The sequence below is a fragment of the Nannospalax galili genome, unplaced genomic scaffold, assembly GCF_000622305.1.
Source record: "Nannospalax galili isolate Female #2095 unplaced genomic scaffold, S.galili_v1.0 scaffold619, whole genome shotgun sequence".
Lineage (NCBI taxonomy): Eukaryota > Metazoa > Chordata > Mammalia > Rodentia > Spalacidae > Nannospalax > Nannospalax galili.
The window spans coordinates 717,482-745,345 of NW_008344186.1; the positions used below are offsets into that span (position 1 = coordinate 717,482).

Genomic DNA, 27,864 nt, shown 5'->3' on the forward strand with positions numbered 1-27,864 from the left:
GCCCAGACTTGGTACAGAGCTGGGAAGAAGTGAGATTCCTTCTTGGATGAATGCTGGCCTTTCCTGTGTTGGGGGTCCTAGGTGCTGCCGTGGTGGGAAGTGATCAGGTAGATGTGGAGACATCCCCAACATCCTAGAGAGGCCAAGCCAGTCCCACCAGGCCCCAGGAGAAAGCGAACCAGGACAACCCACATCCTCGCCTCAGGGCCATTTGTCCCATCTCAGAAGCCGCCGACCCCTTTGATGGCGGCAGCATTCCACTCCTTGGCAGCGTGGGAGTGAGGTAGCAAGCCGTGGCCTATGGGGCCCTGGACAGAGGCTTTGGAACACAGGCCTGCAGGGCAGCCTGTTTCCTTGGTTTTTTTCCTGTCGATGGAAGACACAGAATGTCTCAGAAATGCAAACACCTGTCAACTGTTAGATTGGTTTCAGTTGGTCTGGATTCTCAGATTTGTTATTTAAAATCTCAAAAGGAAGCGTTGGGGAGATGGCTCAGTTGGTACAGTGCTTGCTGCGAAAGCACCAGGCCCTGAGTTCAGATCCCTAGAACCCAGGTAAAGTGTCTGTAATCCCAGCACTGGGGAATCGGAGACAGGCGGATCCCTAGAGCCTGCTGGCCAACTTAGCCAATCCAGTGAGAGATCCTGTCTCAAAAATAAGGCAGAAAGGTATTGACAAAGGCACCTGATTGTGGACTTCTGGCTTCACTTGTATGCACACACATGTTCATGTGTACCTGCATGCATATCTAACCCACACAAACATACACATGCATACAACATACACACATGAAAAAAAAGAAACGCTCAAAAGGAGCGACTGTGCTGGATTCCTTTCAAGCGCCCAGTGTCCCCACAGCCCTGCCCTCTTCCCCCAGGGCAGACAGAGCCTTGGCACATGGAAATTACCTATGTAAGGCTACTCTGCATCCTAAGCCAGCCTCACAGACGCAGTGCAAGGCTTTGTGGGATGCCAGTAATCAGGCCTGGCTTCTTCCTCCTCTCTTCACTGTCCACCCCCACCCTCATGTGGTGGGCCCAGCCTCCCTGTCTTAACTGCCACCATTGTGGATCTCTGGCTGACTGCATTTCCCAGAGGAGCTGGTGCCAGTGGAAGATTACAACACCAGCCTCTTTTAGCAACGGCTGAGTCTCATTAACTATTATCAGCCCTGCGTGACACTCATTTCCAGGAGGACCTCTTGCTTCCTACCCATTTCGCCATGTCAGTAATTGATGCTAAGCTGGGACTGGGGAGGAGTCTGGGCACAGAGCAGGGGCCTGGTGAGCAGTGTGGGTCAGGCCCAGCCCAGTACCTGGTCTTGTCTGAGGTGCTGCAGCAACCCTGCCAACTGTAGTCTGGGCTCCTCTGTCCAGGGCCCTGGGATGTATTGATCTTACAGATGGAGGCCCATAGCCTGCTCCCCAAATTTCACTTTCCCAAAGGTCCCAATGTTGTGGAGGCTGGTGAGACATGGGGGCTAAGCTGACCAGGGAGCCAGATAGGCATGTTCCTCCCCGACGTGCATCGTGTTGTTGCCTAGGGCTCACAGTCGGGCAGGCACTGAGGTGGGGGAGCCCCTGGGGTGGGAGTTCATACACTCAGCAGAGAGGGTGGCCCAGGTAGCCGTCTAGCCTTCATCTCCAAAGTGAGTAGTGCAAGAGAGCGCCTGAGCTCATGGGGGACAGAGTCACAGTGAAGACTGACAGTGGACCTGTGGCCACAGCCCAGCAGGCTGCAGGGCAAAGGCGCTTCCTGTAGCTCCTGGGTTTTTCTGGATGGAGTGAGGCTTTAATTATTTTACTTTGTTTTATTTTATGTGTATGGGTGTCTTGCCTGTATGTAAATGCACCATGTGCATGCAATGCCTGCAGAGATCAGAAGAGGGCATCTGATCCCCTGGACCTGGAGTTCCTAGGACACAGACTGAGGGGCCACCTGATGGACCCTGGTCCCCAGTCTTATCCCTGCCTCTGGGTTCCACCTAGGGTGTAGGTGGGGCCTACTCCCCAGCCCTGCTTTAAAGGACTTGGGGTGACCACAGGCCTCTGTGGGGCAGGAGGCTAGAACTGTCTACTGATGGCATGTGGGACCAATGGATCCTGTACCTTCATCTTAAGGCCCAGTTACTGCCACAGTTTGTCAGTTTCAAGCCATTCCCGGAGCTAGTTCTGAAATACCTGCAACACCCGGAGGCACATGTGGATGATGACATGGAAACACTGGTGTGGAGCTGGTCGCTATAGAGAGAACACTACAAGTGGGTCATACGAGTGGATTTGAGACTAACAAGGGAAAGAGGCCCTGTGTCCACCGAGGCCTGCAGGGGTGTGGAGCGCTGGTGGACACTTGGTCTGAAGGACAGGATAGATGGATGGCTTCAAGGTTTCATCAGGTTTGAGGGCTGCCCAAGGGATCCCCACACCCCCATGTTTCATTTCTTAGAAGCAAGAGTTACAATGAAAGAATTGGAACTGCAACAAGCTGAGCATTTTTCAAGTTCCATTTCACCACAGAACAGTGGCCAGAGGCCAGGACTTCCGGGTGTTCTCCAATGGAGGGAGTAGGATCTGGGGCGTGGCTTTGGTGTGTCCCTGAGGACCCTGGCCAGGCCCCCACTCCCACACACACTCTAGGCAGAAACTCAGCAGCTCTGAGCAGCACAAGCTGGAGTTCCTTGGCTGTTCCTTAAATGACCTTCTGTTCTCTGGCTGCTCTTGGAGGTGCAGAAAGGACGGCGTTAAATGGAATCTGAAGGTGCCGGTTGGTGGGTCACCTTGATTTCCAGGGTTGGAGCTTTTCCTTCTGCCAGAGGGAAGCAGTAGAGGAAAGCTGTGGAGGACTGGAGCTGGGAAACATGAATGGGGGAGGTGGGGACCAGGCAAGCCCCACCTCCAGGACCACAGGAGCCACCCCCAGCTCCGAGGCTTGCACAGCCCTGATGGCTCCCGACCCCAGCAGGCGCCTCTGCTTGCTGCTGCTGTTCACCTGCTGCCTTGTGCCTGTGGGGGCCAACCTGCTGACCCTGGACTGGCTGTGGTCCACCAAGATCACTGATCCCTTGGAAACACGGGACTCTAGCCCACCCGTGCAGACTACAGAGGACCCCACAACGCACGTGGTCTCCCAGGATGGCCTCATGGAACAACAGACAACTCCTGTCAGCCCTAAGCCGCCCTTGGAGGATCAGGAAGTTAGCCAGAATGGGACACCTGCAACCTCTACCATCCCCGAACCCCGCACAGTCCCTGCTGCCTCTGCTGCGAGCCCAGACACGAAGGAGGAGAACATCGCTGGAGTTGGAGCCAAGATCCTGAATGTGGCACAGGGCATTCGGAGCTTCGTCCAGCTGTGGGATGATGATGCCACTACTGAGAATTCTATTGGGGTGGAGGCCTCAGCCTCCTCCACCCCTACAGCCCTCCTCACCTCTACTGGGCTCTCCAATGCTCCCCAGGAGACCGAGGTGACTCTCTTGCCGAGCACTGGAGCTCCGAGTTCCTCAGATGTCCAAACAACTGAGGCTGGCACCCTGGCAGTTTCCACCCAGCCGTCTCCCTCCCTGGGCAGGCTCCAGGCACCACTGAGGGGACCCTCAATGCCACCAGCACCCTCAGGTAGAGCTTTTCTCTCTTCTGTGCCCAGCAGGGCTCCTCTCTGGGGGAGCCAGAAGCCCCCCAGACACCCCCAGCACCTGGACAGGGAAGCCATGGCAGCCAGGCCCAGCCAGCAGCACCGACGCCCTGATGTCCACTCTGACATCCACAGGCACATGCCTCTTCTGCTTCCCCTGGTGGCGGGTCCCCTGGTGACGGGTTCCCTGGATGTACACGATTTACTTTCTCCCTCTTCCTCTGACTCCTTGGCCCAACTCTCTCAAATGGCAGCTTTACCTGGGTTCCCTGGTGCTTGGGTTTCCCATGTGACTACCTCTGCAAGGCCTGGGCTTTCTAATGACTCTGCACTGCTGGGGACTGGCCCCCTGACCTCCGCCAGCCGCTGCCTGCCCCTGCCACCTGCCCTGGCCGTCTGTAGCCGCCTGGGGATCACTCACTCCTGGCTACCCAATCATCTGCATAATGAGAACAGCAAGGAGGTGGAGGCCACAGTGTGGGCGTGGAGGGACCTCCTGCAGACGCACTGCCACCCCTTCCTTGCCTGGTTCTTCTGCCTGCTGCTGGCCCCCTCATGTGGCCCAGGCCCACCACCTGCCCTGCCACCCTGCCGCCAGTTCTGCGTGGTGCTGGAGGATGCCTGCTGGAGCCACCTGGACCGAGGCCGGCTGCCTGTCACCTGTGCCTCGCTCCCTTCCCAAGAGGATGGGTACTGTGTATTCGTTGGGCCAGCTGCAGGTAACTGGCTGGCCACCATCCTACCCCTTCCTTTTTACTTCATCAGGTGAGCTAGGCCAGGGCTGATGTGAACTTGGCACAGAGTCCCCACTCCTGCCTTGCTGAGACTGGTAGTGGCACTGGGGAGGTGCTGGGGTGTGGTGTCCTGTGCAGGGGAGGAGGCTAGAGTCTGGGCGTGGCCATGACCACACGTTCTATGTCAGCAGCAGGTGTGACAGGGTGTCACCTGCCCCCAGTGCTCTGAGTATTTCAGTGTGTTTTGTCCACAGGGTGGTTCTGAGCTAGCCACGTATTCCCTCAGTCGCAGACGGGAGGCTGAGAAGCCCGGCAGCCATATAACCTGTCCAAGGGAGCATTCCTGCCCAATTCCAGCCGTTTTGTCCATGTCTCTAGCCACTAAGCCACACTGTCTGAATTTCTCCCTGCAGCTCCAGTCAACCTAGCCAAGGGGCTGCAGGGTGCCAGCCACACAGGGAGGACCACAGGTCCCAGCCTGTGGCGCAAGCCCACGTGCACCTGCCCAGCTAGGGTCTGAAGCTCCTGAGTACCCAGCCTCCCTGGGTAGGTGGGAAGCAGTACAGAGGAAGAAGAGAGGACATACTGTTCAGATCACCCTGGGGGCAGCTGAACCAGGCCCAGGTCGCTTTCTTCTGTTTCTGTTCAGGGACCCCAAGCAATGCTTCTGACTCCTCTGCTGTCAGAGGCCTTGGCCGGCCTGTAGAACATGGTGTATTTCATTTGCATGCTGGGAAGTGGCCTTGACCTTTAGTCATTGGACTTTGGGCAACTGTGCTGAACTCAAGCGAGTGACTCCAGTAGTAATTTGTGTTTGATTACCACCTTGTTGGGCTCCAGGGGATGAACTTGGACGATTCCTAGCAAGTCTCTGGTCAGTTTTGTGCAGTAGAGGCCCAGAGCCTCCACAGACCTTGAGCAGAACAAGAGTGTAATAAGGAGGGACTGTGAGAAGACAGGATCGAGGCCAGATAGACGGTGCCCAGCACAAGGAAGGAGGTACAGAGAGACACGTAGGCAGGAGGACCGCTCAGAGGGTGAATATGGCTCGGGCTGGACAAATATGCACAGTGGGGGAGGGGCAGGCCGTAGGCAGGGATTGGGGAAGGGCCCGGAGTGTGCAGAAGCCTAGAGGACCCTCGTGACTACACTAGGGACCACTCTTGGGACTGGGAGGGTTGGGCCACTCCAGTGCTGTGGGCTCACATTTTATCCAGCTAGAGCCATAGTGAGTGTCCAACCCTCACACATTCCATTCCCAGAAAAACTGAATACGAAGTGGTTCAGGCCTCCCAGGGTCAAGGCTCCCACCTGGCCACAGCTGGCACAGCCCGCTTTCCTCTGTCCCCCCACGAAGCCCATGGGCTCTTTCCCATGGAGGTGACCTGACAGGAGGATACTCTACTGCACCCTCTTTCCAGATAGTGGGGTACAGTAGAGGCGGCTGCCCACAGTGAGGAGGGCCTGGCCAGGTTTTACTCTCTGTTTCTGGTGGGGTAGCCTGAGGCCATGAAGGTGCAAGTCCTTCTGAGTGCTAGGGAAAGTCCAGGCCTCTTGTGAATGGGGTCTCAGCTATATGGGATGCAGGGTTGGGGCTGGTGCATATGGTCCTTAGACCAACAAGGCAGGTGGGGCTGCGTCAGACAAGAGGGTCTCTAATAGCATCTGGCTGATCATCCAGTGGCTGAACATCTGGACACATTGGGCTGCATCCCCAGCAAGGTCCTAAGTTCTAATAGCCCAAGACTCCATGAGTCAGAGCTGGATGACAAACTTAACTGGGCTAGGGCCCCTTCCCAGGCAAGGCTGGTGGGGGAGGGTCCCACTGAGGCTCAGGTGGCCTCTGAGCCTCCTTCACTCCAGGGTGACTTCTGGGTTGGACACTGCTACTTTAGTGTGTGTTAGGACAGGAGGAGTTCCTGGTGGGATAGGAAAGAATAGCTGGGGGTGGGTGGGCTTAACCTCTCCCCCATGGTGGTGCCTGACCCCTTAGTGGTGGCTGTAAGGTCTTAGAGTGGGAGGTGAGAGGCACTGAACCTAGCTTTGTGTTACTGTTGAAGTTCAGGGAGGGCCTTGGCTACAGCTGAGGGTTGGAGGTAATGAATTCCTACAAGGGAGTGTGCACTGCCTCCTCAGGGTCTGACCAGAACTATAGTGGGTGCATCCCTTACCACATGCACTATATTGTGGGCCCCGACTCATTTCCCCTCACCTGGGACAGTGGGATGTGGCTTGACCTGGGTCTTGTAAGCACTCTAAATCCCTGGCCCTGCACACACAACTGGCCTTGCACCCTGGTCCTAAACCTCTACACACCTGGCCTTGGACACCTAGAACTACACACCTAGATCTGCACCCCTACAACCCTAGTCTTGTATCTCTACACAGCTGGCCTGTGCCCCTGGCCTTGCACACCTATACATAACCTTGCACACGAGGCCCTCTATACCTAGCACTGCATAGCACCCCTGTCCAGCCAGGCATGTAGCCCCTACCCATGTCTCTTTTGACCTCCCAAAAGAGAGCATGAGGTGAGTGACTGGTGCCAGGGTGTTTGGGGAGACAGTGCAGTGTGCAGATAGTATGTGGGAAGGAGAGGATTACCCCATGCAAGCCTGTTGCCATGGCTAGAGCTGGTGGTCAGCTTGTAGCTGGGCCCCTGGGAAGGGTCCTATGTGTATGGCCTTGTCCCTTAGGCACACAATGAGAGGGAGTGATGGCTGGGCAGGGTGCCTCATCTTGGGTCCTTGCCTCTGCCTGCACTGACCTCCTCCAGCCCAGGCGTAGGACTGCTTCAGGGCCTGCTGCTGCTTTGAGGAAGCCTTGCAGCTATCTCAGTGGGGCCTGGAAATGGTATAGAACTTGGATCAAGGAGCTGCAGGACCCGGGGCATTTGGCTTTACTTTCACCCCATGTCTCAAAGCTGACCCTGTGAATGACGACAGGCAGATACAGTTTCCAAGGGAGTCTGTAAGCGATTGGAAGAAAATGAGGTCTGGGGAGCTGAAACCTGTGTTTGCTGTGGGGCTCACAGGCGTGCTTGGCGCTCCTAGGAGTCACACATAGGGTCTGAGCCTTACAGGGCATGCTGGGACCTCACAGGCCATTTGGAGCGCTATAGGAGCACACTGCTGGTGGGGAGCTCTGTTCTGCTTAGCACTGATAGTCCACAGCTGCTGTCTAGCACCAGGACAATGGCTTCCTTCCTTGTGGACCCTGTGAGTCCCCAGCTCCCTTCACCATGGCACTTACATCTGGCTCCTTAATCAAATGTAGGGTGTAGAAATGCTGTTCTTTAGAATGCTTCGGTTAACTCGAGTTTCTGTTTAACTTTGATCCAAGGAGACAAGACCCCTCCATGGAAAAATACCTGAATGCTTATCTCTTACTCCTGGCAACCTGTAAATAAATATTTTGTGCATGGCACTGGTTGAACTGCCCACAGATATCCCATCCCTCCCAGACACACCAGTCCCACTGCAGCTTACTGAGGGCATTCAGGTCTAGGGCCCAGCTGAGCTGCCACCCTAAAGGTGCAGGATCCTGGGGTCATCCTGAGGGAACAGACATGCATTTAAGGTGTGTAGTGCTATTCATGACTTCATACACAGGTACACGCAAGATGACTATCACTGACTTAGTTTACATGTCCATCACTTATAGGGTTACATGCTATTTTGTGTGTGGTGAGACATTTAAGATCTAGTCTCAGAGCAGATTGTGCGTGCGTGCGTGTGTGTGTGTGTGTGTGTGTGTGGCTAAAGATTGAATCCAAGGCTTCACACATACAAGAGTGTGCTCTACCATTGAGCCACATGCCAGCCCTCTCTAACCAAACTGTACGTAGCACAGTGTTGTCTATGGTCACTGTACTGCACATTAGGTCTGCAGAACCCATCTACCTACTGAGCTGGAGCTCTTGGCCTTGGATTAACATCTCCCACCTCTCCACCTCCCCAGCCAGGTACCCACCCTGGCAGTCTATACTTTTAGAGTGTTAGATTCAACATGTAAGTGGGGTCATACAGTGTTCTGTGCCCAGTTTGTCTCATTAGCATAACATCCACTAGGTTCCTCCATGTTTGTACTGGCAGGACTTCCTGTGAACTGGAGTTACAGATGGTTGTTAGCTGCCATGTGGGTCCTGGGAATTGTACTAGGGTCCTCTGCAAGGGCAGTCAGCGCTCTTAACCACTAAGCCAATTCTCTAGCCCCTGATTTTTTTGTGTGTAACCTTCACCCTGCCAGGTTCCATTGCCTCCAACAGTGTAGGGTTCCTCCCTTTTCTCTGCATCCCCAGCAGCAGCTACTGCCTCTTGTCTTCGGCTGCCGCTCTTCACAGGTGTTGAGGATGTCCCACCGTGGTTTTCATCTGTACCTCTGGTGGTCTGTGGACCTGAGCTCCTCTCTGTGTGCCGTAGGCCACTTAGGTCCTCACTGAGAAATGTTTGCTCTGGTCTTTCGTCCATTTTAAAATCAGGTTGGTTGTTTCTTTGAGCTGTGTGAGTTCCACACCCACTGTGGAGAGTCACCCCTTCCTTCCATCCACTGTGGAGAGTCACCCCTTCCTTCCATCCACTGTGGAGAGTCACCCCTTCCTTCCATCCACTGTGGAGAGTCACCCCTTCCTTCCATGTGTGGTGGGCAGACTCATAGCCTTTGGGTTGTTTCTTTCTCCAGCATACAATTTGCAGGCTGTATTTGTTACTTTTCTGTTGCTGTGACAGAAACGCCATGACTAAAGGGACTTATTAAAAAAAGCTTTTTTAGCTTATGTTTCCAAAGGGCACGGGTCGATCATGGTGGGTAGGCATGGTGGCAGAGGTGGCTGGAGTAGGAGCAGAAGCTAAGCGCTCACATCTTCAAACTAGCACAGGAAGCAGAGTGTGACTAGAGATCTGGCAAGGCTTAAGAACTCTATAAAGCTTGCCCTAGTGACATGCTTCCTCCAGCACGGCCACACCTTCTAAGACCTCCCAAAACAGCACCACCAACTAGGGACAAAATGTCCAAATACTCGGAGCCTATGGGGAACGTTTTCATTCGAACCACCACACAGGCCCTTCTTTATTACCCCCTCAGCTTACCTGTGGCACAGCACCTGGTAAAACAACTTTGGGGAGGAAAGATTTGTTTTAACTCTCAGTTTTGGAAGTCTCAGCCCATATTTGACTGGCTCCATTGCTTTTAGCCTAGGGCAGAACAGCACAGCCAAGGGCATGGCAGGACAAAGCTGCTCACCTCATAGTGGTGGGAAACAGTAAGAGCAAGGGGACCAGGCGGCCTTCAGGGCAGACTTCCAGTGACCTTCTTTCAACCAGGCTCCACCTCCTAGCACCCTATTGAGCTATGCCTCATTATTATAGTAGCCCACGTGTGGGCTGTGGGCCACAACTTTAACACAGGAACCTTTGGGGACATTTCACATTCAAACCAAAGCACTTGCCCCCTGTGGGGGCAGCTGAGGTAGGACCTGACACAGTGGGTCTGGGTCCCACTGCAGTAGCTTGGGCAGCTGGGGACAGTATGTACTGTGATTCTAACCTTGCCTGTATTTAGGAAAAGAGCCATGTCTAGCCTTAACCTTCCCAAGGAGACGTGAGAGGTTAGCACCACACTCCTCACTTCAAGGGCCAAGGGAGCCTCCAAGTGAACCTAGAACAGCTCCCTGATACGTTGGCACCTGTCCATCCTTATGCCTCAGAGAAGTCACTGTTTTATAATTCTTTTTTTCCTTATTCTTTTCTATGGTAATAAAATACACACAACTGGGGCTGGAGAGATGGCTCAGCAGTTAAGAGCACTGGCTGTTCTTGCAGAAGATCTAGGTTCGAATCCCAGCAACCACATGGCGGCTAACAACTGTAACTCCAGTTCTAGGGGATACAATGCACTCTTCTATCCTCCATGGGCACTGCATGACATGGGTGCGCTTACACACATGCAGGCATAACACTCAGAACATAAAAGTTAAAAAAACAGCATAAAGCATATTGTTGTGGCCACTGCTAAGTATACAGGTCAGTGCCGTCACTTACCGTCACCATCACCTGCCCCCGGAGCTTCAGTGTCCCAAAGCTTGACCTGTGTCCCCACTGAACACTACCAACCCCCCACGCCCCTCCCTGCCTGTGCACTCCTTTGGAAAACGTGCTCAGGTGCTTTGCTGAGTTCCGAATCAGCTTGTTCTGTTGGGTCTGGGTGTCCCGTCGTCCTGGTCGTCATTTTCTGCACGAGTCACTTTTCTCATTGCTGTGATGAAAATACCTGACAGATACAACTTAAGGGAGGAAAGATCTATTTTGACTCCCAGTCTGAGGGTAGAGTCCATCATGGCTAAGAAGGCGTGGTGGCAACAGGTGGCGGACCACATCCTTTGCAGTTAGAAAGCAGATGGACTCTGGTGTTGGGCTCGCTTTCTCCTTTTTGTTTAAACTGGAACTCCAGCCCATAGGGTGTTGCCACCCATATTCACAGTGGGTCTTCTCTCCTCAGTTACACCCTTCTGGAAATATCCTCTTGGATAAGCCTAGACATTTCTCCTCAGTGATTCCAAATCCAGTCAAGTCGATGAAATTTACCCATTTCAACCACTTATCAGACACATGATTTGCAAAAATTTTCTCCCACTCTGTGGCTACCTTTTAATCTACCTATACTGTCTTTTGGGTGCAAATTAAAAAAAAAAAATTCATGGCACTCTATTTGCCTGTTGTGCCGTATCCCAGAGGTCACTGCTGAGTCCCTGTGACACCTCGGCCCTTGCTTTGAGCTAATCACCTCACAGTTGCTTATTACTCTTGGGCCTTTGGTTTTGTGTTGGTTTTTGTTTTTTAATTATTTTTATTTTATGTGTATTGCCTGCATGTGTGTAAGTGCACCCACGTCATGCAATGCCCATGGAGGTCAGAAGAAGGTTTTGTATCCTCTGGAACTGAAGTTACAGATGGTTGTCAGTTGCCGTGTGGGTGCTGAGAATTGAGCCTGGGTCCTCTGCAAGAGCAGCCAGCGTTCTTAACCACTGAGCATCTCTCCAGCCCCCTTGTGTTGATTTTTGTGAGGGTGATGGGTAACGTCTCAGCCTTGTTCTTTGCATCGTGCATATCCAGTTATCTCACTTGGATCTATGTGAGAAACTTTGCTCTCCACACTAAGTGGTCTTGGTGTGTTGTGAGTACTCCTGACCCCGTTCCTCCACAGGCTTATATTCTCTGGTTCCTTGGTGTCCTTGACTAGCATAATAATGTCAGGAACTTCCCAGTATATGAGAAGATCTTGTCTGACAAGTTCAAATTATAGAGAGGAAATGGATAAGCAGCTGATTGGCTGGCTGGATCCTCCTTCCAGGAAAGCTGGGCCAGCATGGTCAGGGCCAGAGAGGGCATATGGGAGCCCTGGCCAGGAGCTCGTGCCCAGAGCTCCCAGCCAGCACCTCGTCACCCAGAGTCTCTGCACGTGTGCAGGATCTGCAGCAGACCATGTCCAGGCTGGACAGAGCTCACTTGCACCCCAGGCCATAGCCCATAGCCCCAGCACAGTCTCTGTGTGCCAAATGGTACCCAACCAGGAGGCAGAGAAGAGCAGAGAATGGCCAGGTGCAGCCTCTGGGGAAGGGGCCAGGAAGCCTGTGGTGGTGGCTAAGTCCTGCATCCTCAGGGCATCAACCTGGTATAACCAGATGGAGGTGGCTGGGCCAGGTGCCTGTATACTCTGTCCAGCTGAATGGGCTGGTCTTGGGGCTCTAGGCTGGTGCCTGTGAGCTGTGTGACATATACGAGCTATAAAGCTAGGGTGAGGACTTTGGAAAAATATCATCTGACCATATATATGATAGTTTATTTCTAGGTGCTCTGTTCTGTCCCATTGATCTATGTGTCTGTGTTTGAGACAGGGTCTTGCTGTGTAGCCCAGGAAATCCTTCTCCTTTGGCCTCTCAAGTCTTCTAGTTACAGGTTATTACAGACATGTAACACCGTGGTGGGCTTTCTGTGTCTCTCTTTATGCCGGTGCCACACTGTTGATGACTGTAGCTTTGTGGGAATTTTAAAACCCAACATTGGGCGTCCACAAGCTTCGTTCTTTGTCATGATGAAGTTCTGTACGAACTTCGGGATGGGTTTTCTGTTTCAACAAAGACTGTCATTGAGAGGACTGGGGCTTTCGTGCTCAGTGGTAGAGTGCTTTTGTTGCATGGACACACCCTAGTTCAGTCCCTAGTGCTGGGGGAAAAACTGCCATGAGGATTTTTGATAGGCACAGCATAGAGTCTGTAGGTCACCTTGCACAGTGTTTATACTGGCTGCAGTTTGCATGTTTCCCTCCAAAATTCACTTTAAACCCAATGCTGCTGTGTTGAAGGTGTGGCTTTTGAGAGGTGACTATAATGGGGTTGGTCTGGTGAATGGGCCTAGCACCCACCTGAAAGGTCTTGAGGCCAAAGAAAGAGCTCTGCTCTCTGCTTTTCCATCCCTTATGCTGTGTGAGGACATGGACTTGTCCTCTCCAGAGCAGGAAGGTGCCATCTTGGAAACAGAGGCCAGGTCTCACTCTAAATGACTTGACCTTGCGCTCAGCCTCCAGAGCTGTGAAAGCTACATTTTCACTATTTATAAGCTGCTCAGATCTAATTTGTTACAGCAGTACAGAGTGTGGGAGGTATTTCCATTTATCTGTCTTCATTTCTTTCAGCAGTGTTTTGTAGTTTTTATTATTTTCTCTTCTTGGCTAAGTTAAGTCCTAAGGATTTTATTCTTCTTGATGTTACTATATGTGGAATTCTGTTGAAGTTTCCTGATCAGATTGCTTGTTTCATGTATGGAGAAATGCAGTAATCACTCCGTTATCAACGGGTGTCCTGCTAATTTGCTGTCATTTGTTTGTTCTGGCGGGCTTGTTTAGACTCTCCCTGTGTTCTATGTGCAAGATCATGCTGTCTGCCAACAGAGACCTTCTGTGTCTTCCTTTCCACCCTGCTTGTCTTTGCCTTTGCCTGCGTGCTGGGCGTGTGTGTGTGTGTGTGTGTGTGTGTGTGTGTGTGTGTTAGTCTGGACTTCCTCTGCTACTTGGATAAAAGTTGAGACAGTCCTTACAACTTGCTCTGCCCACAGGGGAAAGGCGTTTGTCTGCAGGCTCTAATGCAGCTCAGACTGGCCTTGAACTCATCATGTAGCTAAGGATGACCTTGAACTTCTGGTTCTCCTGTCTCCACCTCAGGGATTATGGGTGTGTCCCCCCACATATACCTGGGGATCGAAGCCAGGGCCTCCTGCATGCTAGGCAAGTGCTCTACCAATTCGGCCACATCCCCAGCTTGCGTGGTGTTTGCTGTGGGTTCTTTGCATGGAGGGTTGTGTGATGTTGGATTTGTTTGCTTTTCTTCCTAGTTGGTTGTGTTTCTACCGTGGAAGAGTATGAAGCTTGTCTAGCTCCTCTCCTGTATCTCCCGAGATGACCTGGGTTATTCCCTCCTTCTAGCATGTGGCATGATCACACTGATTGATTTTCATATGTTGAACTGTATCTCAGGAGTAGATCCCACTTAGCTGATGTACACAGTCCTTTCAGAGTGTTGAATGGATTTTCTGGTGTTTTTTTTTTTGAGACTGTTTGCGGCAGTGTTTGCAAGGGACCCCAGCCTTTGGGGTCAGGGTAATGCTGGCCTCGTAGAATGAGACCGGAAGTTCCCCTCTTCAGTATTTCAAGACAAGTTTGAGAAGACTTGACATCAGCTCTTTAAATGTTTTGTAGATTTCTCTAGCGAAGACTCTGAGCCCAGGGCTTTTCTTGGCTGGCAAATTTTTTATTATTCATCCAGTTTCCTCAGGAGTTGTGGGTCTGTCCAAACACTCGACTTCCTCGTGGTCAGTCTTGGTAGCTTTTGTCTGTCGGTCTGGAAGTTTGTCCCTTTTGTTTTGGTTCATCGTGCTCTCACTGCCTGCATCACTCATGTGGAGTCAGCAGTGGCCCCACTCATCTGACTTTGGTCGTGAGTCTCTTTTCTCTTGGTCCCCTCAGCTAAGACTGGCCACTTATGTTGATCTTTCCAAAGAACCAACTTTGCTTTTACTGATTTCCTGTTTCCCTGTTCTCCGTTGACTTCTGCCCAGTTTTTCCATACTTGCCTCCTGCTTCTAGGGCTTGGGATTGTTTGTTCCTTTTTTCCTAGTTGTTTATTTGAGATTGCTCTTGTCCTTTAAAGTTATGTTATTTATTTTTTATTTTATGTGTAGGAGTGTTTTGCCTGATGTATGTAAGTGTGCCACATGCATGCAGTGCCTGTGGAGGCTAGAAGAGGGCATTGTCTCCTCGAACTGGAGACGCTGGCAGTTGTTGGCCATCACGTAGGTGCTAGGAATCAAACCTGGGTCCTTTGAAGAGCAGCCAGGGCTCGTAACTGCTGAGCCATCTCTCCACCCTGCCTTACCTTTTGACGCAGTGCTTATAGCTCTACATTTCCCCTTCAAATTACCTTTTTTCATTATGCATCATTTTGATGAGAGGCCTTCTCATTTTTGTTGTTTCTAAGTATTTTCTTATTTCTCTCTTGATTCCTGTTGTCATTGGTTGTTCAGGAGTGTAAAACTGAATTTTCACAAATTTGCTAGGTTTTAATTTTCAGGTTTTAATGTCTAGCTCAATCAAAAGGTGGTTGGAGTATATGTTATATGTTATCTCTTGAGGTTTATGTGTAGCTTGACATGTGGTCTCCTGGAAACGTTTCACACCAGGGAGGAGTTCGATGCCAGTGTGGCTGGTCAGTGTTCTGGGCACACCTGCAGATTTGGGCTTCCTTCCTTACCGTCTGCCTGGTTGGTGACCCATTATCAAGAAGGCATCAAAGTGTCCCACCACTATTGTAGGACCTTTCTCCCTCGTTCTTTATTTTGAGTCATGTATGCTGGTGGTCTGTTACTGTCATAGCTTCATCCTGTATGAAGCCTTTTATTAATGTGTAGTTCTGTGCTTTGCCTTTAGCAGTTTTCATGGTTTAAAGCCCATTTTGTCTGATGTTTATGTAGCCACTCTGTGTCTTCTCCAAATGGAATATCTTCACTCTCAGCCTGTTTGAATCTAAAGAGTATCCTGCTGAGATGAGAAAGTGATCATGGTTTCTTAGATCACTTTGTGATAACATGAGGTGTGAATGATGTCAGTGTGCGTGTGCATTTTTTGCACGTATCCTGTTCAAGCCCTCACCATGTCCCTCCCCTGCTATTGCATTCCAGCCATTTTTGCATCCTCTCAGTATTTAAAAATACCAATCAGGTTGCATATCACTATTATATTGGGCTCTGCTTTTGAGAACTATCTCACAGATCCTGTACTGGCATATAACTGCTTCCTGCGTAAGAAGGCCTTGGGGGTCCCATTTTCTGCTCAGAGCACCTGCTACATTTTCTGGGGATCAGAGATGGTGGATTGCACCTCCTTTGTGGCCAGAGTGCTGATTTCTCTAGAGCCCTGGGAGTGCTAACTCAACCTGGGTCCAGCTGATTGCTTGATCATAGGAGACTCACTCTCCTGGTATGCTGGGGCATGGACTTCGGAAGCACAGTGGACCCAGTAGGCATAGGAACCAGTTCAGAGAAGCACTCATCAGATGTGCTAAGAACCCAGATTCAATTTGAATTTGGTTCAGTTTGGTAATTTGGTTTTGGAGCCCACTCCAACAGTTAAAAGGGAGATCTGACCAACTCCCAAAGTCTCTCAGGAAAGAGATGAAAACACAGCGACTTCTGGGTACCAGGAATTGGGCAGAGGGCTGAAGACATTTTGTGTGAATGAGATAGAGAGACAGGAGAGTTTCAGCTAAACCGTGGACTGAGGCAGCTGTTGAGTCCCAATCTATGGGTCCATGGTGACCCTCATACAGTTTAGGGCTGTTCTCTTCAGAAAGATTCCAACTGGGCATTGTACAGTCCCAGCCATGCTAAGAGGCTCCTGAGATATCTCAGAGCAAAGGGCTGAATGGAGACGGATAAAGCGAAAGTTCACTCCTGCCCTTTCCTTTCTTGTGTAACTGTTGTCTATCAGAGGGAAGAAATGGGTGGTACACAGAGCAAATCTACCCCCCTGGAATATATGGCAAAAATTTTAAGAAAGGATATTCAGGATATTATGGTGTGTAAAGAGATTCCTGGAAACTCTGGACATTCTTTGACATAGACCAGCTGTGGCTTGGGGTGGGATGGCCTTCTGAGGGATCACTGGATAGGGAGGAAATCAATAAGGTGTTTAAGATTATTGTGGGGGACCCAAGGAACCCCGACGAGTTTCCCTGTATTGATTTGCTGGCAGGATGTAGTTGTTTTTCACCCACAAAGGTTACAGACGTGTTTAGAGGAAAGTTGTAAAATATGCTTGCTAGCATAGCAGAGTCCTCAAAATGTGGGTCAGACCTGAGAAGCCTGTTTTATCTGAGGAATCAGAGGAGATTTCCTCCCTTATATGCCCATGTATCCCATACTGCTGCCCACACCACTTGCCCTAGCTGCAACCAGAGTCTCTGCCCCACCAGTACTGGCACCGTCGCCTGTCCCTTTGGCAGCCGAGGCCTCACCAGAGACTTGCTTACCTGTCTGGAGTTTCTTCCCTCTCAAGGTCTCCTAAGAGTCCCTCACTAGAAGCTACTCTGGAGCCTCTGGTTTTAACTCCTATACTCCAGTGAGGAAGTGCAGGGAGAATCTGGCTAGCAGTTCCCCTACTATAGGAGCCCCCAAAGTGCTTTACAGTTGACCGCCATGTTCTTTGTAGTTCTTTGAGCGTATGTTATGGAAGTTGTTTTAAAGTCTTCCTCTAGTAGATCTTTTTTGAAGACAGACTTCACTGGTTTACCTTTTCCTTTGAAGATACCACACTTTCCTGTCCATTATGTGCCTCACAATTTTAATTGAAAGCTGGACATTCGAATATGATGACTCTGGGAGGCAGATTCTCCTCCTTCCCCAGTGTTTGCAGATTCTTGTTATTGCCTTGTTCACTTTATCTGTAGGCTGTTTCTGGGCCAGTCTGAGGTATAAACCGAGGGTTTCCATAGGTCTTTCTAAGCCCGCCCTTTTCCCTGGTGTGAGCTTTGCTTTCTCTTCTTACCCTATTATACTGCTGGTCTTTTGTCACTTAGGTTTTAGTGTTTAGCTCCCACAAAGAACAACAGAAAAACAAGAGACAGAGGTAACAGCCTTTCACGTCTTCTTGAAGTCGCCCAGCTGCAGGGAGGGAGAGTAAGCACAGCAGTTCCCCCCTCCTCTGTCTACACCTCTGAGATGCGGATTAGCAGCCATTGCTGGGGACCTGTGTTTGGAGGACAGCATCTTTTGCCTGGGACCACAGGTCACGTGGATGCTAGTCTGAGAAGACGTGTTGTGGGGAGCAGGCCCTGGGCAGGAACTTTATGGTCATAATGAACTGCTCTTGGCTGTGCAAGTCTTCTCCTGGAAGTCACAGACCTGCAGATTCCCAACATAGCATATTGGACGGATCCCACAGCACACTTGTCTGCTAGAGAGGCCATTTCTGGTACCCTCTGCTCCACCATGTCCCAGAATCCTCCAGAAAGTCACTTTGAAACAGCTTTCTTCAAGGAGTCAAATCTTAAGACACCATTAGCTCAGATTACATGCCAGAGGCTAGCCTGGAGACCAGAGGGAGGAGAGAGGCAGTTGCCAGCATGGTTTTGGGCCCAGAGCCCAGCTGCCCATCCTGAGTGGGAGCCTCTAGCCTGGGGTGAAGACATTTAGGTGTGGCTAGATCACCCTCATTGAAAGGTGACCACTGCAGTGGTCCTTTGCTGTGTAAAGTAACAGTCATTGTGATGTGGACATCTTTGAGGGCCATTACTCTGCTCACCAAGGTCTGTGTGCATGGATGCACATGGGGACACAGACACCAGTCCTCTCTTCTTATGAGTGGGCTCATTCTGTGTGTGAACGTTCCTTGATGTAACTCCTGTGTCTCCCAGGGAGCTGCCCGGCTCTTTCTGTGACCACAAGCACATCCTTTGATGTACCTTTAGGCACTGGGGTTTGGGGAGGTCATAAGGGAGGCAGTGCACCTGCTTGCTCAGGTGGGTTTTAGTCTTTCAAAGGTACAGCTCTGTCCTGGAGATGTTTATTCTGTGTATTTTTCTTATGACATGGAGATCGGGTCTTCATAAGTGGGCTTGAGCACTGTGTCACTGCTACTGGGTAACAGTAGCATTAGGGAACTTTCTGTAAACACCACTTTGGCTCAGGATCTTCTATCTCACTGAGATTTTCATCTTCAGTTTGAACAGGAAAGGGGCACCTAGGGATATCATTAGGAACGAAGCACCCTGCTTTGCCACATGTGCTTGGGGCATGGTTGCTAGATGTGCAGCCTGGCATCCAGCGGGGCAGCTCCCAGCAAGTTATCAAAGGATGGCTTCCACTCTAACTGTTCTATCTGGAGTGAGTATTGCCATGCTCACCGTGTAACCATTGCCCGGCAGTTTCCCCCCAGCCCTTTAGAGCTGTTTTTGCCAGCTCTGTCTTTGCTGTGATGTTGCTTGAGTTTGCTCTGCTCTTTGCTTTTTGTCTGACTGGATCTCTGCATGTCTCTCTTCCTACTGAGGGTTCCAGTACCTTGTGATTACTGGTGCACTTGAATCCAAACCACCCTCTTCTTTTTGTTGGCTTTTTGTGGCTTTTACTCTGGGCGGATTGCAGTTTCTTAGTTCCACGAGGGCCCTGAATATCTCTTAAAGTGGGCGCCCATCACAAAGCTGTCCTCTGAGGCCTCATCCCACAGCAAAGCAGAGTCAGTCCTGGGTGTGTGTGGCAAAGTGCTGCTTCGCCGAGAGCATCACAGCTCAGCTCTCCTGAGCTGCGTCCAGCCTTGCCCAGCACAGTTCAGTCTTATGCCGGCATGCTTGTTCGACTTGTACCCTTGGACTCTGCAATGCTGGGTGACCACTGGGTACCCAGAGTGGATCCAGCACTAGAGATGCTATCACCTACCCTTGGCCTTGTAACTCACTCAACTGCTACATCTGTTCATGTCTAAACAGGCCCCAAGAGCTGGGAGGAGGTGAGGGACTACCATGGTTCTCTCTAGCTTGAGGGAAATGTTTGTTTTAAGAACCAGTTTCTCTAGAAAGTTCCATAGGAGTTGTTTGATTGGCAGTGGGATGTCTTCCCTTCTGGTGCTGAACTGTAAGTTTCCTGACAACTGCTATCTACCTAGAGCTAAGAGTATCAGACATGCTTCAGGAGCCTAGGCCTGAACCAGCAGTCCCCAGGGGCAACATCCCTTGGAGAGCCAGTTATCAGGCCAGTTCTGAGAGCAATGAGGGGTGTCAGGGTAAGGGGTCCACTCCACTCCATCTGGGAAGCCTAGTCCTTCTGAGCGGCTCATGGGGCGCTCGCCTAGTGGAGGCCATTTCCCAGGGTTTGTGGACTCTGTGCTGGGCCAGTAGTCTCATTGAAGGAAGGTCTCTTGCTAGTTGCAAAGCATGCCATCCTGCCCTGGTGCTGGTCCGTCCTGCCAGGGACCTTGTTGAAGGTCTTTCCTGATGACAGTTGTCATACTGAACCCTGGCCAAAGGTGAGGCCACAGTGTCTGCCCTCAGTGACCCCAGACTGAGCCCTACTGGTGAGGTTAGCAGTGAAGGTCGAACTGCCAGAAGGTTGTACTTCAGCCCAGGAAATGGGTTGGCTGCAACCCAGGGAGGGGAGGCTGTCAGAGGTACCATTCTGTTAGTAGAAGCACAGGGCATTCTGCTTCCTGGTCCCTCCAGAGCCAGGTGTGGCCGTGTCTGATGGGGGGTGCTGGCTGCAGTTGGTCCTGTGTCTAGCTAAAGGGGATGTGTGATAAAACACAGGCTTTCAGAACCACCTGCACCTGTTCATTTCAGGGGAGGTGGGCTTCAGCCAGGCAGGCCCCTGATTCCTGGTTCTTAGGTCAGATGGGTGACTAGAGGGCCCTCAGTTTGTGAAAGGGCCACCCTTCTCCCCCAGAAAACCTCTGAATTCTTGGAGCGTGACCAGCCCAGCTACTGGGTATGGGAGGGGAGGACCCCTTGGCTCATGATGCTACACTGTAACCAGAGAACACAGCCAATGATCTTATGGCCCTGGCATTTGGCAGTCGCTCCCAACAGAGCGGAAAAGAATTTCACAGAAAGGAAGTGGAAGGACTTGGAAAGAGTTGGACTTGGGGGCCACCGTGTAGCACACTGCTGCCTTCCAGTGCAGGAATCTGGCAGCTGTGGAGTCCTGTGTGCTGGGCCCCCCAGGGGCCTTGTGCTGCCTAGGAGGAGGGGCAGAGTGGCCTCATCTCCAGCACTCAGGCTGCGGGCATGACTTGGCTTCAGAACATCCCAGAGTGGACACAGGGCCCCAGCATTTCTGGTGAGAAGGGAATGTTGTAACAGCTAAGATTGTGATGGACCGCTGGCCTCTTAGTCCTCTTTGCTCTCAGCCTTAGGGCAGCAGACACTAAGACCTTACAGCCATGCCCCACCTACCACAGCCGTGTTCATGCTACACCATGTCCAGTCAAAACACAGAGCTTAAGGAGCATGTGACAGAAAATGATTCACAGGGAGCTGTGCAGCAGGTGGTGGCACGCAGAGAGGTGCTGTGCCCCCTGAGGACATGCTCTGCAGCATCCCTCATCTTCGAGGGGCTCTGTGACCCAGCTTGCCCTGTAAAGTTGGGGTTCAGCATTTTTCCCTCCTACTCAGTGGGGGCCCGGTCAGCCCAGCTCCTCCTAATCAGGGCCCAATGTGAGGTATAGTATCCTTACACACTCACAGAGCATCCTCCCCAGCATGCCTGCATACCACCAGTCCCCCTTCCTAGTAGAGCTCTTATCTATGAGCATGCCTGCTGCCCAAGTATTGTTTTCCAGGCCATGTAGTGTGCTTGATGGTTCCAACAGCCCTTACAGGAGGACATAGGCAGCTGTGGCTGGCTTGGGACGGCGCCAGGAGTGAAACAAGGGTGTGATATGAGTCACTGGCGACCCTGGGGCGCCTCGGAAGTCTTGAAGCAGGAGCCTGTACTGGGAGTCTTCACATGGCCCTCTGCAGCATGATGGTGGTGGCAGGGAGCAGCATCAGGCAAGGAGAAGCTGCTCCAGCTCCCTGGCACTCTGACAGGCTTGCGGGGGTCAGAATCAGACTCTGGTGTCATTGTAGAAACCGTGATAGGAAAGCTGCCTTTGGAGCCTGGCTTTTCACATTGTCCGGTTTGATTTGTCTCCAGCTGGCTCCCAGTGCAGGTGGTGCTGCAGGTGGTGGTGCTGGGCTCTGTCTCCTCCTCCTCTGCAGTAGCGAGAGGTTTTACCTGTGGCTGTGCTGTTCCTGCAGTCAGAGTGGGGAGAATTGGGGGCCCCACCTCAGCTCCTCTCTCCATCTTGGAGTGTCTACTTTGACCTTGAGGCCGTAGAAGCATGGCAAGGCCTGCAGAGTGGGTCACTGAGATTTGGCTAAGAGGTGACTGTCCAGAGGTCACTGAGTAGCAGAGGTTAGAGGGCAAGGGTGGGCAGGTGTGTGGACACGCCCTCCCTAGCTCAATTTCCTTGTCCCCTTACAGCTCCCAGAACGCCACTATTGCCTGGTCCATTCCCATGCAGCCACCTCACCACATGTCCCTCTCTTTGCAGAGAATGGTGCTGAGGAGGTCCGACTGCTGCAGCTCCTCGGGGACCCTCTGCCCCAGCATATCTCGCAGATCGATGACCCTGATGTTGGGCCGGCCTACGTCTTTGGACGGGACTCCGGCAGTGGCCAGGTGGCCCAGCACCACTTCCCTAGACTCTTCTTCCGTGACTTCTCGCTGCTGTTCCACATTCAGCCGGCCACGGGGGATGCAGGGGTGCTGTTTGCCATTACAGATACAGCACAGGAAGTGGTCTCCCTGGGGGTGAAGCTCTCAGGGGTGTACAGTGGGCACCAGAACGTCTCATTGCTCTATACAGAACATGGCGCCAGCCAGACCCAGACAGGCGTCAGCTTCCGCCTGCCTGCGTTCGTCGGCCAGTGGACACATTTTGCACTCAGTGTGGATGGCAGCTCAGTGGCTCTGTATGTGGACTGTGAGGAGTTCCAGAGAGTGCCATTTCCTCGGTCCTCACAGGGCCTGGAGCTGGAGCGTGGCGCTGGCCTCTTTGTAGGCCAGGCTGGAGCAGCAGACCCTGACAAGTTCCAGGTAATCCATGCTGTCCTGCTGTGAGGTCCACTTGTGGGGCAGGCACGTCCATCTGGTGCTGCAGATGGGACAGCACTGCCTGACTCCTTGCAGGTGACCATCTGGCCTCAGGTACAGGCCCCTTAATCCTCAGTCCTGGGTGGGGTGGCATTTGCCCCTCCCACAGTCTCTTATCCTTTGGCACTCAGGAAATGTCACCCTGGATTTTTGTAATTTCTCTAAGACCCCAGGGTTCACAGGATGGCTGCTAGAGACCGTCTCGTCCTTGGGCCCCCATCTTGTGTTCATCCAGATCCCTTCCCAGGTGTGAGCCCAGGCCTGTGGTGAATTGGGGACACCAAACCTTGATTGGGAGAATGTGGGGTTCCGTCCAGCTCAGCTACTCGGTCTAAAAAAATGAAAGCTCAGGTGCATTGTGGAAATGTTAACAAGTCAGGCATGGGGGCAACACCCATGGTCCCAACAGACTGAGGTAGGAGGTTCTGGAGTTCCAGGCTACCCTGTCTCAAAGACAAAATGACAAAAATTAATAATTTGGAGCTGGAACAGTGGGGTCTTTCCATAGCCGCACACACATTTGAGGGCGCACCTTGCTGGCAGGCTGAGACGTCACACAACAGCCCTGCGCAAATCAGCCATGCTGGACTACTTATTTTTAACAAAAGCTGTGTGACTATCTCCACAGCACCCTGGGTGCAGCATGTGGCCATCTCCTGTGTCCCCAGGGAAGTCCTTCACTTCTGGGCCTTCATTTCTGTCTGAGGGCCCTCTTCCTGGAACACCCAGCTGGACTCCCAGCCTGCTTGGAATGGTGCGTGGGTGCCGTCAGCTGGCGCTGACTTAATACTGTAGCCATCCTCAGCTTGGCCCAGACAGGGGTCTCTGTGTATGCTAAGGAGCACATGTCCTCAGGGGACAGACTCTTGATTGTAGCCCAGACAAGGGTTACTGTTGTAAGTTGTTCTAAGTCCTGCATCCACAGCTCTGAAGGCTGAACTTCCACCTCTGGCAGGAACTTTTAACCCACAGGACTCAGGAGCCACTGGGACTTTGGAACCAAACTGGACCCCTTTGTGTTTTCTTTCTGATCCTCAAACATGATTACTGGGAAAGCTGAGTGCCCTCGTGTCCAGAGCAGAGTGTTTGTGCTGTGTAGTTCCTGGCTGTGGGGAGTGGAAGGGGGCAGACTCTGCAGAATCTGTACCTCCCCTTCACCAGCAAGGCTGGATGAGGGATGTAGGACCCAGCTCCTGAGCACACAGCCTCACCCAGTGGAAGGGGGCACAGACACCTGGAGTGAGGCAGCCCTACCTCTGGGCCTTGTCAGGCTGAGTGAAACAGGTTTGCCTGTTGGATATGCAGATAAGCCATATCTGGACATTTTCATTTGTGTTCTTACTCTGTTCCTGGAAGCAGATTTTTCTTTTTCCCTTTCTTTGTAGTTTTGGGGATAGGTTCAGCCTTTTTTTTTTGTTGTTGTTGTTGTTGTTTCATTGATCTATGCAAACTCTTTATATATGAAAGAAACGGATTCTTGGCTGTGCATACACAAATTTTATTTCTTAGCATGCCATTTGCCTTTTCACTTAAAAAAGGGAGGAGCATGTAAAGTATGTATGTGGTTAAATTAGTCATAGAGAAAACACCCACAACTTTCAATCTGCAAAATCTTTGGTGGTTGGGAAGAGGGAGGCAAAGAGCATACAGGGCCCTGTGAGGGTCAAGGGCTATAGGCTACTCTACAGCTGACCTCGGCAGTCTAACCCTGACAGTTCCCAGGGATTAGGCCTCGGGATCTTTTTGGAAGCTTTAAGTCAGGTGGGGCGTGGGAAGTGTGCTGAATAGGTCGAAATGTTTGCAGAATTGTGCTTAGGTTCTTGGGGAGGAATCACTGTGTTGTGTGACTGATGGCATTACAGAGGCCAACACTGAGCTTTGGGAGCCTGGGAGCCAGGGAACAGGAAGGACCGGGGGAGCCTGGGAGCTGGGCTTCCTCTGAGTCCTCTCAGGTGAGGATGCTTTGCCCCACCTACATCCACACACTGCCAGGTCAAGAACCTGGCTGTACCTCTGTCCTCCCGCTTGGTCCCTGCTGGGTTGCAGTCCCCAGGGAGCGCTATCTGTCTGCTCATCTGTTCCTCTGAGTTTGGTAATGGATCTCTCCATCTGTGTTTCCTTAAAGCCTGGCTTCCGACTGCAGCGTTGCAGATGCTCTGTCTGTTATTTCACGTGTTCTGTAGTGAGATTTTTTTGATGTGATTTCTCCTATTACAGATGCCTGTTTCCTCATTCTTTCGGTTTGCTTTAGTCTTGCCCTGTGTGGACGTGCCACGGAAGGACTGAGCCCAGGGCCTTCCACATGCCGTGTTGGCGCTCACCACTTAGCCTGACCCAGCCCTCTTCGCTTGGGGTTTCTTTTGTGGTTCTCCTTCATCTGTAGCCATTGGCTTATTAAGATTTACTGCTTGTGACCCCAAGAGACACCCCATTGGGGTCCCAGCTTCCCTGGCATTCTCACTCAGCCGCAAGCACCTCAAGGCCAATATTTATTTCTAGATGTAAACTCAGTAATAGAAATACCTGAAGCTGTGACTTTTCCTTGGGGTGTAGCTATGGCTGCACTATAAAAAGTAAATGGTGGGAATACTGGAGCCAAGAGGTTGCCTACCAGCCACGTTGAGTTCATGACATCAGAAGAGGCTTCCCACGTGAGGGGTGGAGCAGGCAGCGAAGGCTCAGAACTTAACTCCAGCAGTCCTGTTGACCAAGAGCACGGGTCACCCCAAAGTCCAATGGCAGCCTGTCTCCCAGGGTGTTTCTTGGCAGTCTTTCCCATCAGCTCCTGCTCAACACCCCCTTTCATAATGCTCAGTGGACCCCTCTTTTATTCATCTAAAGGGAGAGTGACTTGTGATAGGCACTGTGCCATAGCACTAATACAGTTTTCTTCCCGAGCAAGTGAAGAGACCACAGGAGGTTGTTGTGATGAAGAGACCTACTGGGGCCCGGCCACAGGTGAGGGGACTCTAAGCCAGAGGCCCACAAAGCAATGTTCAAGAATGACCATAAGGGCAGTGCTCACCCAGCATGGCAGGTCTGAGCAGACAGAATAGCCATGACTTGGTTACAGGGCAGCAGGGACCAGGCTGGCCACCCTAGGTAGGGAAGGGAAACCAGAGGAGGAGGAGGCGGGGCCTGATGACCATCTGACTGAGGGAGAAAGCGTGGCGCCAAGAGGCTGCCCTGGAGGCCATGAGGAATCCCAGATGCGGGACTAGACAGAACCAGCAGATGGCCTCCCGCTAGGACTGTAGCCTCTGGCTTCTGCTGGGTGGCCACCTGCCTCTGCTGCAGCAGCTCAGAGTGGGTCAAGACAGTCCATGCTTCCTGGTGACGCTGGTCAGTTCTGGTCACTTTGTCACTTTTATATGGTTAAGGACAGCATGGTAGGAAAGCTTTCACATGGTCCTTATCCATGAACAGCTCATAGTCCCTCAGTTTCCAAGGTCCAGATTTCATAACTTTTGGCTCTAAGTCCACTAAATATTTGTGGTGGGTCTTGTGGCTTTTTTTTGTACAGTTGGATATCCCACATTGAATGTTGGAAGAGGTCCAGACTGAGGCAGCTCCAGACTGGGCAGGAGCAGGATGTAAGGCAGGATCCAGGGAAGACAAAGGCTTTTCTGCCCTTTGCAGGCTCCTACTCACAGGTATCCCACAGCCTTGGCAGAGCGTGTGGCACCATCTACAGCAGTAGACCGGTCTGTGGGGAACCCCCGGGCCCTCCTCCAGTGCTGAGATCACCCAGAAGGTTCCTGAAGCTAGTGTTGCCCTTAGGAAGCAATTTTCTAATATTTAATCCCAACTCCTCCTGACCTCAGGGGTTCTTGCTGGTCACTGTGACACCCCTGCTGAGGCAGCTCTGTGTGGGCATCTTGAGGTGCTCATCCTGATCCTAGGTGATGCTGGTGGGTTGACCTGGGAGGCTGGTTGGCAGGAAGTGGTTTTCTTCCTCTGCATCGGTAAGCCCTGTATATTCTGTCTGTGCAGGGCTCTTAGACATGCTTGGGCGATGCTAGGTCTGTGTTCTTACTTGCAACACACACACACACACACACACACACCCAATATCTCTCATACCCAATCACGTGCACTTACACACTATTCTGTTGCTGTTAGACATGCGTGGGCGATGTTAGGTCTGTGTTCTTACTTGCAACACACACACACACACACACACACACACACACACACCCAATATCTCTCATACCCAATCACGTGCACTTACACACTATTCTGTTGCTGGCTGGAGCTCCCAGAACCCCCTTGGACCAGACACAGCCAAACCATTCCTCACCTGCTGGTCCAATACTGTCCCTCTGTTCCTTTGTGGGCACAGACCCCTGCTGTATCTTTTCCCTGACCTAGAGGCCTTCTGACCCTCAGATTGCTGTAGCACAGGGGATAAGGGACATGGAGCCGTACTAGCACAGTGTTGGCTCTGAGGGTCAAGCCCTGTTTCTGTGGCCCACTGTGGCCCACAGGGCTAACATAGGCCGGGGTCTTCTTTCTGCCCCTCCTCCCTAGAGGCCTTCTTCCCCTGACCAGTACATTGAATGTGCCACAGTTAGGCGGGGAGAACAAGCCTGCTGTGATACTACACCGCTGTAGTTATCTCGTGACTTGGACCCTTAGTGAAGGAGTGGTAGGTGTGATTCCTGAGTATGTGCCCCATTGCCATAAAATTAACACTCATGGCCAGGGATGGCCTTGGCCTGGCTGTAGATGACCAAGTCAGGATATTTTTGGTCATCTATAGGGTATTTAGGTGTCCCCTGGGGTTTACTTCGCATGCTCTCTCTCTCTTACTTGGGTTCTAGTCACCTGGCTCCTCATTCACTACCAGGGCAAACCAAGGTGTACATACACAAGCACATGGGCTTTTCCATCATAGGAAAGGATGTGCAGAATGAGGGGTCTGGGGTAGATCTGGTTCAGGGTGGCCTTGACCCCCTGGATGATATCAGGGATTAGTTCCTGGAGGAGCCAGGTAGAGCTGAGCATTGAGAGATGAGAGAGACCTCAGGCCACGGCCCAGCTGGGGCCTGGGGGGTGATGGTTGTCACCTGTCACCTGGTGGGGACAGGGAGGTATGATTGAGGTCAGCTGATGAGGTGTTTGGATTCAGGTCATTCCTGGGATAAACAAGATCTGTCAGTAGGCACAGCATGGGACAGAGCCAGAGAGCCAATACCTGCTGTGGCACAGCCTACAAGAGGTTCTGTCCATTACGTTTCCAAATGACTGGGAAAACCCAAAGGCTATTT

General features: G+C 51.8%; 1 protein-coding gene across 6 annotated transcripts in view; it reads left to right on the plus strand.

Moving 5' to 3' along the window:
• Positions 1-27,864, plus strand: part of Col18a1 (collagen type XVIII alpha 1 chain) — a 115,216-nt gene that overhangs the window by 51,207 nt on the left and 36,145 nt on the right. For 3 of the 6 annotated variants that reach the window (XM_008840437.3, XM_008840439.3, XM_029567077.1), the window contains exons 1-2: positions 2,624-4,352; positions 21,993-22,537. In XM_008840437.3, coding sequence (XP_008838659.2) covers positions 2,858-4,352; positions 21,993-22,537 — 2,040 coding nt within the window. In that variant the 5' untranslated portion in view covers positions 2,624-2,857. Of the gene's footprint in view, positions 1-2,623; positions 4,353-21,992; positions 22,538-27,864 lie in introns of those variants that run through there. The other 3 variants (XM_017799970.2, XM_017799971.2, XM_008840441.3) reach the window with 2 other exon arrangements.